The 17,828-nt window shown below is 36.4% G+C and overlaps 1 protein-coding gene across 2 annotated transcripts in view; it reads left to right on the forward strand.

Annotated features, from left to right (window-relative positions):
- Window positions 1–1,452: 1,452 nt before the first annotated feature.
- The window catches only part of igf1rb (insulin-like growth factor 1b receptor), an 86,992-nt gene continuing 70,616 nt past the window's right edge, over window positions 1,453–17,828 (forward strand). For both annotated transcript variants that reach the window (XM_082157372.1, XM_082157373.1), the window contains exons 1-2: window positions 1,453–2,457; window positions 6,990–7,544. In XM_082157372.1, the coding sequence (XP_082013498.1) occupies window positions 2,376–2,457; window positions 6,990–7,544 (637 nt within the window). In that variant the 5' untranslated portion in view covers window positions 1,453–2,375. The remainder of the gene's footprint in view (window positions 2,458–6,989; window positions 7,545–17,828) is intronic.

Here is a 17,828-nt window from a genome sequence, read left to right on the forward strand (position 1 = left end):
TCAGCAAAAAAGCTTTTCTTGTTTCATTAGAGAAAGGACCACCAACATCCAAACAAACCCTGAGCTTGTTGCACTGTCTATATCCCGTTTGCTTGAAAACGGATTGTATCAGCCACACGGTTAAATTATGATATCCAGCATTGGAAGGGAGATATATTCTAATCTCTAGAATATCTAAAATGTCTCAAATATGTGAATTCATAGATTTTTGACCTGAATTGACTGAGTTCAACCTGAACCAAAAACTGAAAACTAAACCAAAATCTCTTTAAAGGACTTTATGACCACCACATTAACTATAAAAATGTCTTAGTCTGTAAACTCCTTGTATAGACAGGGTATGAGTAGATGGTGTGTCATTCGTTTATAGAGTCTTCTATTTTGCAGTGTCTCATAGAAAACAAGTGTGATAGCCTACTTGAACTATTCATTTTGATGTTTTAACTCATAATATATCAGTGTTAAATGTATATAATTTGTAGAGCAGTCCAAAGCAATTGCTCTTGGTTTTGATTTAATATTGCTTTCAGGAACCTGACATCAACCTGAACCAAAGATCGAAAACTAAATCAAAATCTATTTAAATCAAAATCTATTTAAAGGACATAATGACCAATATAAACCATGTAAACTAGTTTATATAAACAATGTAACATTTATCTTGGAAATATAATTTTTTTATTTCTTTCATTATAATCTTTCATTTGGTTTATATTTTAATCTGAAATATTTTAAGAATTATATTTTTGATGCAATGTTTATGGATTTCAACATGAATAGTTAAGTGCCAAACGTGGGAGCCATTAATTTATGTGATAATCCAATAAATAGTATTATTTTAACAATAAAACACTACTAATATATGTTTGGTTTTACTGCAAAAAAACATGAAACATGCAAAATCGGGCTGTGTCAATTTACACTAATTATGGATGAAACAATGATGTCATATTATGACATCATATTACATGAGTGTTTTCCTACCGGCAGAACACAGAGTCCTTTGTGAGACAAAATTACAGTGAGACTAAATTACACGTGTTGCATCTTCCCAAAAGAGGCCTGACAATAAACTTGCTGTGTTTACTGTTTGAGACTGTAGTAGCAATTTTAGGAAAAAATCCTTTTGAATATATGATAATATGTTATTGTTTGATTGTAATATAAATAAATAAGTAACATTATATAATACATGTTTTTTTGTTGTTGTTTTTTTGTGTGCAGTTGTAGGCTAATTTAAATAAATAAACGTATAATAAATATTTATTTTTATTAACTGCATAACTTACTTGTCTTGTGAATTGCAATAAATAAGTAGGCTAAATAAATATTTCACCTGACAAAAGTGCAGCACCTATGACATCGCCAGTAGCAGTGTTTTTCTCCAAATCCTTTTTGCGTGTGTGTGATCCAGCCCGGTTTTTCCCTCACACCTTTATCCAACGTAACGTTAGCCTACTATGCGTTTGAGTGCATGAGTGTGTGAGGGAGATCGAGCCTTGTTTACAGCGTCAATTCAACGGAGAGAGACTACATGATCTACTCCACATCCTTCACATCTCTTAAATGAAAACAGATCCGATCCTTCAAAAATCATATGTGCCCTCCATACTCCGCTTCTTGAAGAGAAAAATCAAGCTTTGAAATCTCAGACTGAAGATGGTGGGAGGCTGAGAGAGACCATTTTAAAGCCTGGATGAATATTATTTGGCATCTTTCTGAGTTTCTTCACCGATTTTAGGCCTTTAAAAACGCTGGATGAGAAGTACAGGGCATCTTGCAGCTGATGAAGATCACACACACTTACACACACTCGTCCAGACTGTTTTAGCCAGCGGACCTGAGCGGGTTTCACTCAACTACAGCGAAAACCAGCCTGCGAGGAGACCTGCAACGTGTTTTCCCCATTTTTCCCACGCCATGGAGCAGGGAATTGCGGATTATCAAGCCGTTACGTGTTTTTCTTGGTTATTTTCACATAAATCGACAAGGAGAAGCAGTAAAAAATAATTTCAAAAACGTTTAAGGAGCCCGAGAATCAGTGCGGTTGAATCCGCCTCATGGTGTGGGCATAACGGGCTGAGTCTGCTGGAGAATCTCGCTGGGGTGTCTGGAGGGTCATTTATCCCAGCAAAACACCATGAAGATGGAAGAAATTGGTTTTCTTTGATTATTTCCAGCTCATGTTTATCTATATTTTTGTTTTCACCCCCTCCATAAGGAGGCACTAAGCTGGATAAACCAACTTTGATCATATTTTTGTACTGAGAAGACTTCAAGAGTCAAGCATCATCTACTTTGAAGGGTTGAGCTGCCTCCCCTATTTTGTAATATATATTTTTTAAAACAAGTGTTTGCCTTGTTTTTGTACAGGAATGAGGTCTAGCAGACAGAGGCGATATTGGACCATGTTTTGTGGTCTGGTGCTGGCCCTCTCCACACTCTGTCATGGAGAAAGTAAGTTATAGTGAATGCATATGGATTAGAGCAACATATAGCCTAATTGTTGCTGGTCTAAGAAAACCTTCACTTTCATTTTTTTTTTGCTTTGTGATTTCACATGTGTAATGAATGATGTTTTAAGCTTTCATTTGTGACGTATGACAAGAAAACTGTTTCAAATTTCAGACCAACCTGTTACTTTTCACTTAAATGCACGTGTTCCCTGCTTTCCTTGATTTACATGTTTCATAATAGTAAAGACATGGGAACAGGCTTATATTACGCATCACAGAAGTGTCACAGAGTGTTTTGATTATGCAAAGTCAAAAAAGACAACTAAGTCTGGTCACCACTGCCATTTAAATGGTCGTTTCATAGGTATTTTACTTCTATATATATATCAAATAATTCTGGAATATAGTGTCTAATTGTGTTTTTACAAGTGCCATCATGTGCACCTGTAGATATAGATATATACTTTAGCAGGAGTATGAAAGTCAGACTTGAGTTATCATGACCATGTTATAGCAGCATGGGAGATTTTGTTGACAGTATCTGTTTAAAGTAATTAAACCAACAGGTTCTTTAATAGACTAGAAGTTAAATGCATTAGTGTTATTTCCATGCTAACAAAAATATGTTCTAACTAAGGACGTTTTGCTAATGTTACCGTAAAGTTATAAAAACATTATTTCTGAATATTCAACATTCAGTTTTTTAAATGCTTTAAAAATGTTATGTGAACGTTAGAGAAAACATGAGGGGAAGGCTTCTCATTTTGAAAAATGTTATGGGAACCTTACTTTTGAATGTTTTCTGACTCATCTAGGCAGTGGTATCGCTTAAAAAACAGTAGACTAACATCCAACTGAAATGTTTCAGGAAAATGTTCCATGAATGAATACAATTTTTGTGCTACTGTTTTGATAACGTTAAAGACCAGATAACTTTAAACGATCATTAATGTTACTGGAAGAATGTTTGTTTATATCTTTGCGAGAAACTTGCCAGAATGTTAGGGAAGTTCTGAGAGCGTTCACTGTTAGCCTGGTTATCCATAAGCCAGTCCTTGAAACAATAATAATGTTTATTTCATATAAGATACTCTGGAAATCAGACTTTAAAACTCAGTAATGTTAAAACAAGTAATGTTTTGACCTTCTTGCTTTCTCTTTGCAAGCGTTTGATCTTCCTAAATAGTTTTAATTTGTTTTATGTACAACTTCAGTAGTCTCACAACTGTTTAATGTAGAGTTTGATAAATCACATACATGTCACTAACTATTAGGCTGTCTGTTAAGTGCTGGCAAAATTGGCCACAGATTATCATTTGTTTTCTTTGGTTAACGTAACTAACAGATAATATTGATATAAGCGTGGTTGGTTACAGTTTGTGCGATTGCTGTCAGGAAAGGGCTGGTCTCTGTTAGGTTAGTAGGATACATTGGACGCTGTGATGTGGTTGCCAGTAAATGAAAGTGATTTTCGAAGAGAAAAAAACATGACATGCTCTGTATGGGCGTGTTTGTTTACTTGTTACTGTATGTCTCATGTTGTTCATGCTGTGTTGGGTTTGGAAAATTAACTATTGCATGCAAACATGCTGGAAGAAATTAGTCATTTTTATAATTAGCTTAATAATAAAATGGGCTATGCAAATTTGCTTCTGTTTTTCCAAGCCACAATGTCTTGCGTTCATCAATTATACTAAAATTGTCCCCATACGTATGTGAAAAACATGCAAGATATTTTTGTCTCTTTAAAATCAATAACCCTGTAAGTTCTTACAAAAAAAAGCAATTTTTTGCTTCCCCTTAATGTTTGACCACCACAAAATTTCCATGTTTCCAAGTAAACTGCAAATAAAGACCCCCTGATTCATCCGATTCATCGAGAGAGAGGGAGGGAAAAAAATCAGTTTTTAAAATAGAACATGCAAAAACACCCGCTCTAGCAAAACAGACCCGGTTTTGTTGATTGGAAGAGTGAGGAGTTTGTGAAGTCTGTGTAATTGGGTTTTACTTTTAACCCCAGTGGTTGCAGGGCAGCGAGGTAGTGAGGCAGAGGAGGTTCTTAGTGGAAATCCTAAGTATAACCTGTCTCTCTTGGCACAGGACGGTTAGAGATTCCCAGTGGGGCATAAATGTGGTTCCGGTTTAACTGGTTGATTTATCTCGAGATCAAACGATTTGTTTATTAGTTGATCTGCATTTTTGGTTGGGTTAAAGCAGTTTTGCTTCTTTCTTTAAATACACAGAGTGATTCTCGTACATCCACTTGTCAGTTTAAAATTAATTTAGTTATTTTTTGGAATCAATATTTTAATAGCAATATCTGTAATTTTATCAAACAGGATGGAATGTTTTAGAGTTCCAAAAAAGCATCACATAACTCATCAAATGAATTGCTGATACTAATGTTTGTAATGTTGTTTTAGTTCTAAAAAATGATGTCATTTCTTAGAGGTTGATGTCATAAAAGATGCTGTTGTTTTAGTTCTAAAAATGATGTCATTTCTTAGAGGTTGATGTCATAAAATAATTTGCTTTTGTTAGTGATTTTAGAAAAGACTAAAAAGTGATATTAAGGAAAACCTACGAATTGATTCCAAGTTTAAAACGATATCCCCAATATGCTTAGTTTAGAGAAAAATAAATATAAAGAAGCACCTTTAATGTTTATTTAAAGCCATTTTGTTGTGGATATTTAAAATTCACACCATGTTAATTTATTTGTTTTTGTGATTTAAATGAATAGTTAGTTCACTTAAAAGGAAAATTCTGTCATCATTTACCCACCCTCAAGTTGTTTCTTTCTTCTGCTAAACACAAAATAAGATATTTTGAAGAATGTCTGTAACCAAACAGTTGATGGACCACATTGACTATTTTTTTTCCTACTTTGGAAGTCAATGGGGTCCATCAACTGTCTGGTTCCAGACATTCTCAAAATATCTTCCTTTGTGTTCAGCATACAGGTTTGAAACAACTTGAGGGTGTGTAAGTGATGACAGAATTTTCATTTTTAAGTGAGCTGTTCCTTTAACTAATATGATTGCTATTTTTAAAAGTTAAATATTTTTTTACCCCAGTTTATTAAGACATATTTGATGGGACAAATGTAAACAATTGTAGAAATATATTTGGAATGTATGCAAGATACAAACATTTGATGTCAGTATTGAAATGATGAGCAGAGAAAGTACCGTCTGAACTTCTGTTAGCAAAAATATGAGGCCTTCTTGTTTTTTGGTTTCGTATCCCATTTCCATATGAACGCATTCTGTTGTGATCTGTTTTGTTGTAGAATTTGAAGTGTTAGGATTTACTAGCTTTGGTTAAAAGCTCTCCCCCCCCCCCTCCCCCCCCCCCCCCCCCCGCTTCATTTCTAAACAGTGACATCAGTTTATGACCTAATTTCCAAATGCCTCCACTCTGCTACCTTTGAGAGTTCGCTATGGTGGGCTGGAATTGGGTTATCAAATGTAAACATGAGATTTGGAGAGCCATCAAAGCAATAAAGATAGCACTGTTTACTCAGCAGTGTGAAAATGTTAGAGTCCGCAGACAGACTGGGTGCTGTCTGTCTTCCAGCGTGGTGAAAGATGCTTGTTTTTGCCAAAGCTTAATTCTGTTTTCTAGCATAATGAATATAATACAGCAATGCACACTTGTTAGAATCAGAATTTAAGGATGACTATAAAAGAAAGGACATTCAAGAGGAAGGAATGGGCCTTATCTCTCTGAGATCATCTAAGATTTAAAGGGTTATAAACTTTTGGTAATGTTATCTTTTAAAGTTTCATTTAAGCTCTGTAATTCAAGAGCTCTATAATTATCTTATTGCATTTTCCAGGGTTCATTTTTTTTAGCTCGGCCTAAATGGTTTAGCATCTTTCTTTGTGTTTTGCCTGTGGGCAAATCACGGCGTGGAAAATAAACAGCATAAAGGGTGGTAGTGAAAGCAGAGATGTCTGTCTCAGGATACCTGTCATAAAAACACAAAAATCTATCTTATAAAGGCTCCCTCATGGCTCATGGCAGTGTGTCAGTAGCAGAAGAAAAACTGCAGTTGGTTGAAACTTCTCACACGTCTCTGGCTTGACAGTCAGTAAATAAGTGTTAGTTTTTTTTGCCTTAATCATTCGACTTGTGTTTATTTAGCACTTGGTAAATGCTTTTGTGTACCTACATTTTGTCGTCATTTACTCACTCTCAAACCTATATGCAATATTATTCTTCAGTGAAACATAAAATATTTTAAGGAACATTCAGGTGCGAACAACATTGGAGCCCAGGATATCTTCAAAATGTATTCTTTTGCATTTCACTGAAGAATGAAAGTCACACAGGTTTGAAATGACTCATTTAAGTAAATTGACAAATTATGATGGAACATTTCCATGAATCAATCTATTCATTCAAATATTCAAGGTCAGTTTTTAGCATCATTAAAATCTCTCGAGAGCATTGCTACCTGTGACTGTTGAATATTACTGTTGAATTGCATTGATTATCTTCTGAATATTTCTGTTTTCCTCCTTCCAGTCTGTGGTCCAGGCATTGACATTGGCAATGACATCAGTAATTTCAAGCGTCTGGAGAACTGTACAGTGGTTGAGGGACACCTGCAGATCCTCCTCATCGGAGGCAAAAACAATAACAACCAGGAGATCTTCCGCACCCTCAGTTTCCCCAAACTGACCATGATTACGGATTACCTTCTCCTGTTCCGTGTATCCGGGCTGGACAGCCTCAGCACCCTCTTTCCTAATCTCGCTGTGATCCGGGGCCGTAACTTGTTCTACAACTACGCCCTGGTCATATTTGAGCTGACCAGCCTGAAGGACATCGGCCTCTACAACCTGCGGAACATCACACGGGGTGCGATACGAATTGAGAAGAATCCTGAGCTCTGCTACTTAGATTCTGTGGACTGGTCTCTCATAATGAATGCCGAATTGAACATTGATGGAAATAAACAGTCCAAGGAGTGTGGAGATGTTTGCCCGGGAATCATGGAGGACAACCCTCAGTGTATCAAGACCAACTTCAACGGCAATGACAATTACAGATGCTGGACCTCCAACCATTGCCAGAAAGGTGAGTTACTGGGTTTCTTTGTCTTTATGTTTTGCAGGCCATTTTTTGCCATTGTTGAGAGATCTGATCCACTTTTTCAGACAGCAAAGTCAGTATCTGATGTGTTGACGTTGGATGGTATAGTGATGACGTAGTAGTTTGCGATATGAGGAAAAAGTCAGCAAATACTTGTGAATTCTGACATGGCTCCTGACGATATTGAATTTTTTATGATGTTATACATGTTGTCCCAACTGTAATTTGGAAAAGGTTTGTAAACATCAGATTTTTTATTTATAATATATATATTTTTTTGTTCTTCAGACTAACGGCAAAAAATCTGAAAAGTCTGAGCAAAACCAAAGGGGGGGCGTTAGAATTAGCTTTAAATGCCTGTTAAACCAAATGTGTCATTGTTTGGGTCTTTACGTTAACAATTTTCCTAGTGCAAATCTTTTCAAACTGTTGCTTTGCTATGATAGTTGTCGACCTGGGATGTTTCCCTGCTTTAACCATCATGCATCGATGGTTAGCTAGCTATTCTCGCCTGTTTCCCAAAACCATCTTTCGAACCATGTTGATTTAACTTTATAGAACCGTTGTTAAAGGCATTACACACGTGGTTAATTTTGGCTAATTAATTGTTTCGAGATTGATTTATTGCCAGATTATTGCTGTGAATAACAAACATGGCATTTGAGAACTACTACACTATTTTTTCGGTCCTCGTTCGCCATTGTTTTGCTTTATTTACACAGGTTTGATTCAATCATGCATTTAATGACCCTTTAATATCATACTGAATAAAGGACATATGCTCACTCTTCAAAAATGGTCGTTTGAAAGATATAGATTGTACTGCTTATTAACTTGCTTATTTTGCTCTGTTTAAGTACACATCATACTAACAAGAACCTCTGCTTTTAACCACAGATCGAGACTAGTTTCAACCACACAACTTTGCAATGCTGGGGTGTGTTCGCCATACAACGACGTAACTCGCTGCTTAAAGCAGGGCTCAGTAGTTTCGGGATTTCTTCGCTGTATTCTTGCTTTTTGCTCGCAGGTTTCTCTCTAGAGCTCCCCCCACAGCTTCAGAATAGATATTTGACAACACTGTTGTAAAAACTCGTTGGCGATTCTCAGACACCATGGCTAGTAGATCAACGAAATCAAAGCAGATGGGACATTCTTTAAAACGTCTTCTTCATTCGGGTTCGAACAGCGTGAGGGAGCGCAATAATGACAGCATTTTAGCAGATTTCTTTTGGCCGTAAAGCAATTGTTTACATCGCAAGACCTGATATCACGCGATACTTCCTGACGCGGCGGCCGGCGGCCCGCCGGCTCAAAGTTGCAACTGCGGATTTTCCGCTCACGGGCACCAGGGGGGTGCGAAACGACCACCATTCAACCCGAAATAAGTAATATAACCATTCCAATGACTCCAAAGCTGTTCAGTTAAGGTAAAAATGTTACTTAGAGCACCTTTAAAGGGTTAGTTCACCCAAAAATGAAAATTCTGTCAGTAATTACTCACCCTCATGTTGTTCCAACCGCGTAAGACCTTCGTTCATCTTCGGAACACAAATTAAGATATTTTTGATGAAGTCTGAGAGCTGATCACTTCTCCATAGGATGCTAGGTGGCCCAAACTTGCTGGCCCAGAAAAGTTATTAAAGAGATCGTTAATATAGTCCAAGTGACTACAGTGGCTCAATCTTAAGTATATCAAGCGACGAGAATACTTTTTGTGCGCAAAAACAAACAAAAATAACGACTTTATTCCACTATTCATTTCCTTCTCTCTGGGCCTCGTAGTGTTTTTGCGCTGCGCGTCTGTGTTATACGTTATACTGCGCAAAAACACTACGAGGCCCAGAGAGAAGGAAATGAATAGTGGAATAAAGTCATTATTTTTGTTTGTTTTTGCGCACAAAAAGTATTCTCGTCGCTTGATATACTTAAGATTGAGCCACTGTAGTCACTTGGACTATATTAACGATCTCTTTAATAACTTTTCTGGGCCAGCAAGTTTGGGCCACCTAGCATCCTATGGAGAAGTGATCAGCTCTCAGATTTCATAAAAAATATCTTAATTTGTGTTCCGAAGATGAACGAAGGTCTTACGCGGTTGGAACAACATGAGGGTGAGTAATTACTGACAGAATTTTCATTTTTGGGTGAACTAACCCTTTAACTACCATAGCAAAATGCATCATTGAAGAAAACAACTAGCTAGTCACGACTTTTTCCCTATACCGTATCGTCGCAAATTGGTCGTTCAACCACGTCGGTTAATGATGTCACGCAGGTGGTGGAGTAATAACTACTTTTAATGATGTTTTTTTTAATAATGTTTGAGATCGAATTAATGCTAGATGTTTTGCTATAAATTACGGACATGGCATCTGAGGACTATTTCTCATACTTCTCAGTTATTTTGCTTTATTTTCAGATTCAATCATAGGCTCGTTCTTACGTTGTAGAGCACGTTCACACACACGCACTCTTCAAAACGACGCTTTAAATCTCTTGACAAACTAAAAGACGTAAATGACGCGTATGTATTCTAAATAAAAGTCAGCTTGCTTATTTTGCTCAAGATAAGGATTTGAGTCTGCATGTCATACAAACAAGAAACTATGCTTCTAACCACAGGTCGAGAGCTGTCGTTCCAACCACACAACTTTGCGATGCTGTTTGCGAATGTTCGGTGGAGCTATGGTTTAAGGAAACACGACTCATTGAACTATGCTGATAACGACGGAACTTGCGACCATAGTTGGCCAACGATGCTTTCGGGAAACACACCCTGGTTTGGTTTCGGGAAACGGCAATATTGAACTATGTTGGTAAAAACAGAACTTGTAGTTGGCTAATGATGCTTTTGGGAAAAACACCTCTTAAAGAGAAATTAAAATGTACAGTGTGTGCTAATGGACTCTATAGTACCTCTTGTGGTAATGCTGAGAATAGTTGTTATAAATTGCTGCATTTTCGCAAATGTTTATGTAGAGGATCATGTTTTGTGCTGTTTCTGTCTGTCAGTGATCTCCTTACATCCAGGCATCTATCAACAACACAAAGCTTTTCTCCAGTTGTTATCATTTAAGAAGAGCGGGGTCATCCAGCATTCGTTCTTTACCTATAGTAGGCTTCATATCTTTGCTGGTTTATGTATTACAGTGAAGAGAAGAAGAAAGTGCAAATTTGCTACAGGGCATATTCTAGTATTTTTGGTTCTTCTTTGACTTAGGCTACTTTCACAATGAAAAATGAAGTCTGATCATTGCAGGGGGTTTCATATGTGCTAGACTTTTAAGATAATGGCCTAGTCTACAGGAAAGTTTGTGTCCGGAAGCGTCCTTGAAATATCGAAATCCTGACAGTGGTAGTGAACCGGATAAAAACAAGCAAATTCGTTAGAGAAATATAACTTTTTTTTTTCTTCATCAAGATGAGAAAAACGAGGTGAAAGAAAGATCCAGAAAGCCACTATAAACTTGAAATACATGCAGATAGCATGCATGGTCTGGTTGTAGTCTTCCACTATTGTGGTTTTTTTGGACAGAAGGATGCTGCAGTGGCAGACAAAGCGCCTCTCTCTGAAGGCAAAATACTTTAGCAGTTCCTCCCACTTTCCATATAATTACCTTGTTTTCCTTTAACACAGATGTTTCTTCAAGGGCTGGTAGTGGTTTCCAGTCAGTCTGCCTTGCCTTTTTTCTTCCCAGCTCTTTAATTACCCAGTCAGGACTTGTTGTTCACCAGCCTTGTACTTTGCATTTCAGCTACATTTAGAGTAGACAGAGCTTACTGCAAATGTCTACACACAGGAAAGAGCCCACATCAGATAGACTACTTAACAGTTCAAGTTGACTTGAGTTGCAAAATATTCAGCAGATCTGGAACAGTTATCATCTTGTTGCTGAGAAAATATTCAGCAGATCTGGAACAGTTATCATCTTGTTGCTGCGCAAAACTCTTTTCGCTACGATGTTGGGGTGTTATATGCGGTGGCTAAGGGATAGTTCACCTACATTTTTATTCTGTAATCATTTACTCACCCTCAAGTTGTTCCAAACCTGTATATATTTCTTTGTTCTGCTGAACACAAAGGAAGATATTTTGAAGAATGTTTGAATTCCATCGTATGAAAAAAAAAAATACTATGGAAGTCAATGGTGCCCCAACAACCGTTTGGTTACAAACATAAAACAAATACAGACTCTCAAGCACCATTATGACTTTTGTTGTATTTTCCAAATCTTTTGAAGCCATATAGTCATAAATGTAAGTATTAATGGAAGATCTTGACATTAGCCCTTTCTCTCCATGGTGAGAGTAGCAGCGATGTCTGATTCCTCAAAGAATCGTTTGTTTCAGTCATATCTTTTCAATAAATCACTTGGTCTGGTTTCAAATCTAAATGATTTGTACAAGAATCACTTCATTTTGCTGACTCAATGATTTGTTTTGTTTGAATATCAAATACAATTTTAGTCTTTCTCACACAAATTACTTCAAATGACTTGGAATATAGTGTCGTATGGGCTCTTATGCTACTTTTGTGTGCTTTTTGAATGTGAAGAATTCAGATTTACTTTGCAATTTTTGTATATTTTTCTTCAGAAAAAGTTTGACTCATCAGAAAGAGATCCTGTAAAAGACAGCAAGGCGAGGTGATTACATAACAGAAACTAGCAAACCCAAACATGACCTTTTCAATACCTTGTTAGCTACAGTTTGATCATAACACTAACCTTGAAGCTGTAAATGTCATACGTATTGGATATTTATCGCAGTAACAGATGCATCGGTCAGTGCAATATGATGCCTTATGGGGGTGTTTTCCTTTGCAGCACAAAATCTGCATCAGGCAATAGGTCATAAAAAATTAAGCAAAAGTTTCGATGTTAGATTGAAATCTAAATTATACTTTGTTTGGATCACACTACGTGTTGTTTGTTAGCCATTTTCTGTGTTTGCGAAGAGCTTTGCTGTTGTCTGTTGGCGTCTTTGTTTATTTTACAGGTTAGAAGTATCTTATAAGTTGTTTGTGGAAAATAAATTGCCCAGACCAGAACGGCAGCTCTGGAACGTGTCTTTTGAAGATGCAAATAAGGAATTTTGGCCGTCTGGTTTGCCGTGATGTTCTTTGGGACGGCAGTAGAAGTGAGTTGGATGTCTGCTATGAGATTTGATGAAGTAGTGAGATTTTGGAGTGTGTTTTTACAGGTGACAGGTGAATGCTTTCTTTCATCTCTCTGCTGACCACTGTTGGGTGGAGACCAAGCGAAAATGTCACTGAAATGTCAAGCGCTTTAGCCGAATAGATTACAATGTCTTATGACTCAGAACTGGAGATTTCTTCTTTGCTCTGAATACCACAAGGTATTAGGCAGTTTTTAATTTGCCGTGTAGTTGGTTCTCCCATTTTCTTTTTGCAAACACTAAGTCAAAAGGTGTGCGCTAATAGATTCCGATCCATAAAACGCTGACAGGAAAGAGCACCAATAAGCAAAAACAAGTTTGCTTATTAAATTGGTCTATAATCTTATGTGGCCTGTGTTGTTAGGCATGTCTTACATTTTTTTTTAATTCTGAAGTACTCACTGCCACAAAGCTAGGGTGGTTGCTAGGGTGTTGCTATGCAGTTGCAAAAGAATTCTCGGATGTTCAGTTGAAGGAGTTCATTTTCCAGCAAAGCTGTTTTCATCAATGCAGTAAAACCTAATTATTGTTCAAGTACAAATCTAAGCAATTATTTACAGTAAATTAGCTATTTTAAGAAGAGTGTATGTATAACAATACATATTTAAAATAAACCAAAAAATACATATTAAGATACATACATTTGATGTGTATATAAATGATGTAAAACTACAAAATGTAGAGTTGTTTTGTGGTCGAATATATAAAATATGTATTTAGACATCATATTTGATACTAATAAATTATGTAAAAATTACAATGTATAAAACCTTTTTTTTTTAGGTGGAACGAGTGAAATTATTGGACGTTCGGTTCAAATAAAAAAATTAGATATGAGCTGCACGATTTGAGGTATTTTGTGAGATTGTGATATTTTGTTACACAACAAAGTTTAATATTTGTTAGGGTTTTGTAGTAACTTTTGCAGTCGGGTTTTGTAGTTTTTTTGTAATCTCTAACATCAAGAGTTAGCAGCAGCTGTAATGTGTCGCTTGCCTTGGTAAACACCACAAAAAAAAAAGTACACGTTTGTCAATGCTTTCTGACAAATGGCCAGTGTAAAGAACCGAAGGCGAAAACGTTTGTTTTGATTTCAAATGTAGACGTTTAACTACTACCAATGTGGCTGACTAAGTTACGAGCACAGTCTCTGTTATCTAGCCGAAGAACGAGCCGCGGCGCCCCGCGGGAGGGAAAGCACTCATCACTTAATGAGCTGCCTCTGAGTGATCTCATCCGCTCTGCACCACGGCCGGAAACATTCAGCCCCCGACAAACGCTTGGGGGACTCTCTCAAAACGGCCGACCGGAGAATGGGGGCCTTGTTTTAATTACCGTCCGTTTATCTTGCCCACATGTAAAGGCTGGGTTTCTGCCTGGCCAGGCAGCACAATAGTGTGACTTCCTCTTTGTGTTCTGCCTCTCCCACATACTTCATTAACCTCGGTGGACAGTATAACTCTTTCACCGGAGCATTGTGTCTTCGCTAGAACGGCTCAATGCCGGAGTCACTGTCAAAGACACAGTCTGCCCTTGATAGTGTCATGCAGAATAGTCTTGGCTGTCATCAAGGTTACATCATGTTTGTCAAACTTTGTTGTGTGGCCAACAACAGTTTGTTTTAGACAAGAACTGCATGTGACGGTTGAGTTCAGTGGAATAGCTGCATGCTAGTGTGTAATTTATGGATGTCTGGAATGGATAATCTTTTCTTGCCCCAAAAATAAAAACGTATAAAATGTTTTAAATAGGGCTGGGTTAAATATATCGATTTCTCAATTTTAATCGATTCTTATTTTGAAGAATCAATATGTGACCCTGGACCCTGGTCTTTTTCTTTAAATTGTGATGTATAGGAATAAATAAGCTTTCCATTGATGTGTGGTTTGTTAGGATTGGACAATATTTGGCAGAGATACAACTATTTGAAAATCTGGAATCTGAGGGTGCAAAAAAATCGAAATATTGAGAAAATTGCCTTTAAAGTTGTCAATTTCTGTTGGCGATTGTGCTGCATTCACTCACAAAAATAATTTTTTTATATATTTATGGTAGGAAACTTACAAGATATCTTCATAGAACATGATCTTTACTTAATATCCTAATCATTTTTGGCATAAAAGAAAAATCGATAATTTTGACCCATACAATGTATTGTTGGCAATTGCCACAAATATACCTGTGCGACTTATGACTGGTTTTGTGGTCCAGGGTCACAAATCGATTCCTAAATACCAAGAATCGATCTTTCAGATTTCTATGCTGTTTTTAATTTGATGAATGAAAAAAGCTTTGTAGCGTGCCTTCAAAATAAATCGCAATAAGCTTTGTGCTTTATTACTGTTGTTGATGTGAAACAAAGTCTCAGCTTTCGAATTCTGTCAATTTTTTTTACAACGAAATTCAAACAATAAATATTGTTTTGGTTTTCTTTAATGTGGTGCCACTGAATAGATGGAATTTATTGCATATTCATTGTATTTTTACTTAAATTCTTCAATACTTCGGTTCTTCAATATTTAATGCATTTTTGAATAAATACATCATGTTTTTATGATAGCCACCATATAAATGTTTATATAAAATAAAAACAGTAGAAACATTGTCCTTATGTATTACAAATGTATTATAGCATTATTATTATTATTATTATAAAAACTTCCTTTTGTGTAATTTAAATGTAGCCTACAAATCAGTTATTTTAACCTTTAATATTATAGTGATGTACCAACTTGTGTTCCCTGAATAGTACAGTTTCCTGTTCTGTACCCGGGAGGCCCTAATTAATCTGTCTAATTTAATCGAATCAGAATCGAATCACAAGCTTGTGAATCGCATCGTGCAATTTGTTTCGATGCCCAGCTCTAATACACAATGAAATAAATACTCCCAAGCCTATCATTTCAAATGACAAAAATTCTCATTATTATAATGCGAAAAGAAAAAATTTTAAAGTGCGATTGTACACCATCATAGTACTTGTTGTATTGCCTTCAAATTGTGTTGATTTTAATTTAAAAAATTGTCCAATATTGTTCATTATTATGTAAAGAAAATTATTATTATTAAATTTTTTTTTTATAGAGATTTTGGGGAGAATCATGTCTAACATGATGTTAAAGGGATAGTTCACCCAAAAATGAAAATTGTCATCACAACAATTTGAACTAAATTTTCTTTTTTGGGTGAACTAGGCTATCCCTTCAAGATGCAAACGTAACTTGCATAGAATGGCGTTTTTTTTTTTTTTTTTGCTATTTTATTTTGTTATTTTAAATTTATTTGATTAATTGTATATTATTATTATTTTTTATTTTAGATTTTTTGATTTTGGGGTGAAACATGACCTAGACCCACCATTGTAGCATTATACAGGCTTGTACATTGAGTCCCGTTTGTCATTTAAGTGCACACTTCATATAGGCCAACTCTCTTAGTCGGATTCTTGCAGCGTCTGCTCAGGCATGCCGAAACATCCGTTATCAGATTGTCTGTGTGTGGCGTCGGTGGAGCAAACGGGAAGAGAGGAATCTGTCCCTTTAAGTGGGCATATAATTAGGCAGGAATTCCAGCTGGCTTAGTCACCGCTGTATGGGGAGGATAAAGGGGAAAACCATCGCTCTCAGCCGTTGCAGGGACCACTGGCTCGCTCTATCATTCTGCAAGAATGTGTGTGAAAATCATGGGGGCAGGGGTGGGGTTGCTGTGGTGATAGCAGGGGTTGCTTTGCAAGGGCAGTCTGGGGTTGTGTGATTTTGGCACCGCTTGTTTAACTTCCAGGCTTTTGCCCAAACACGTTAGGAATGATCTAAGTTTGGGCATAGGTGATGGCTTCAAGGAAGGCTTATCTTTTCCTTTTGTCTGTCGCTAGCCTTTTGTTTAGGAAAGCGGCTGGAAATACTTAATAAAAGGCCATTGCACAACTTTTGCGCTTTAAAAAAATGCTTTTAAAGACAACATGAATCACACTTGCCGAAATGGTGGTACCTCATCCCACATCGTTTGTGCTACAGACATGAAAGATGAATCATGCTGCTTATTGAAGAGATCCATGTCTAGAGACCAAAATATATCTCAGAGACTTGGATGTGGACTTTTTGTCTTTGGCCAGTAAGAAGCAACCAAACAGCAAGTTTTGGCATCTGAATTAAATCTGATTACATAAAACAAATATGTAAATGTTCACTACCATTCAAAAGTTTGGGATTTGTATGATTTTGAAAGAAGTCTGTTATTCTCACTAATGCTGCATTTATTTGATCAAAACAGTAATGTTGTGAAATATTATTACAATTTAAAATAACTATTTTCTATTTTAAAATGTAGTTTTTTATTTATTCCTGTGATTGTAAAGCTGAATTGTCAGCTTTAACTTCAGTGTCACATGATCCTTCAGAAATCATGCTAATATGCTGATTTGCTGCTCATGAAACATTTCATATTATTATCAATGTTGAAAACAGCTTTGCTGCTTAATACATACAACTTTTTTTTTTATCAGGATTCTTTGATAAATGGAAAGAACCGCATTTATTTTAAATAGAGTAATAGAATGGAATATAATATTTTGACATCAGAAATATCTACTGTCACTTTTGATCAATTTAATGCATTTTTTCAAAACAAAACTTAATAAAAATAAAAATAAATAAAACCTGAAAATCGTATCTTACACCAGACTTTTGAACAGGAGTAATGAAGAATTTTTTTTTCCTGTTGAGTTTGTCCTTAGAGTCTGCAAAGAAAATACCTTCTGTGTTGTCTTTTAAGGTTAAGTTTAGTGCTAAAAGGCTTATTGCTTATGAAAAGATGCAACCTTCTGACATTTCTAGTGGCATTTGAATTGGTCTGATTTGAATGACCCTCTTTGTTAATAAAATTTCTGTGTGGATTAGATTAGCACATCCTCCCCGCTATCTCTGCAGTTTGTTTTCAGACTCTTTTTTTTTTTTGGGCTTGATGGTAGGACCAATCCAGTGAGACTCCTCCACCACATGAACAAGTGCAGGAAGTGGAGTAAGCGGAGATCATTTGGATCCGTCTGTTTCTTCCTCTTGTGCGACTGAAGCATATGAAGGGGAAATTGGG

This window comes from Leuciscus leuciscus (assembly GCF_965113295.1).
Source record: "Leuciscus leuciscus genome assembly, chromosome: 2".
NCBI classification, from domain to species: Eukaryota; Metazoa; Chordata; class Actinopteri; order Cypriniformes; family Leuciscidae; genus Leuciscus; species Leuciscus leuciscus.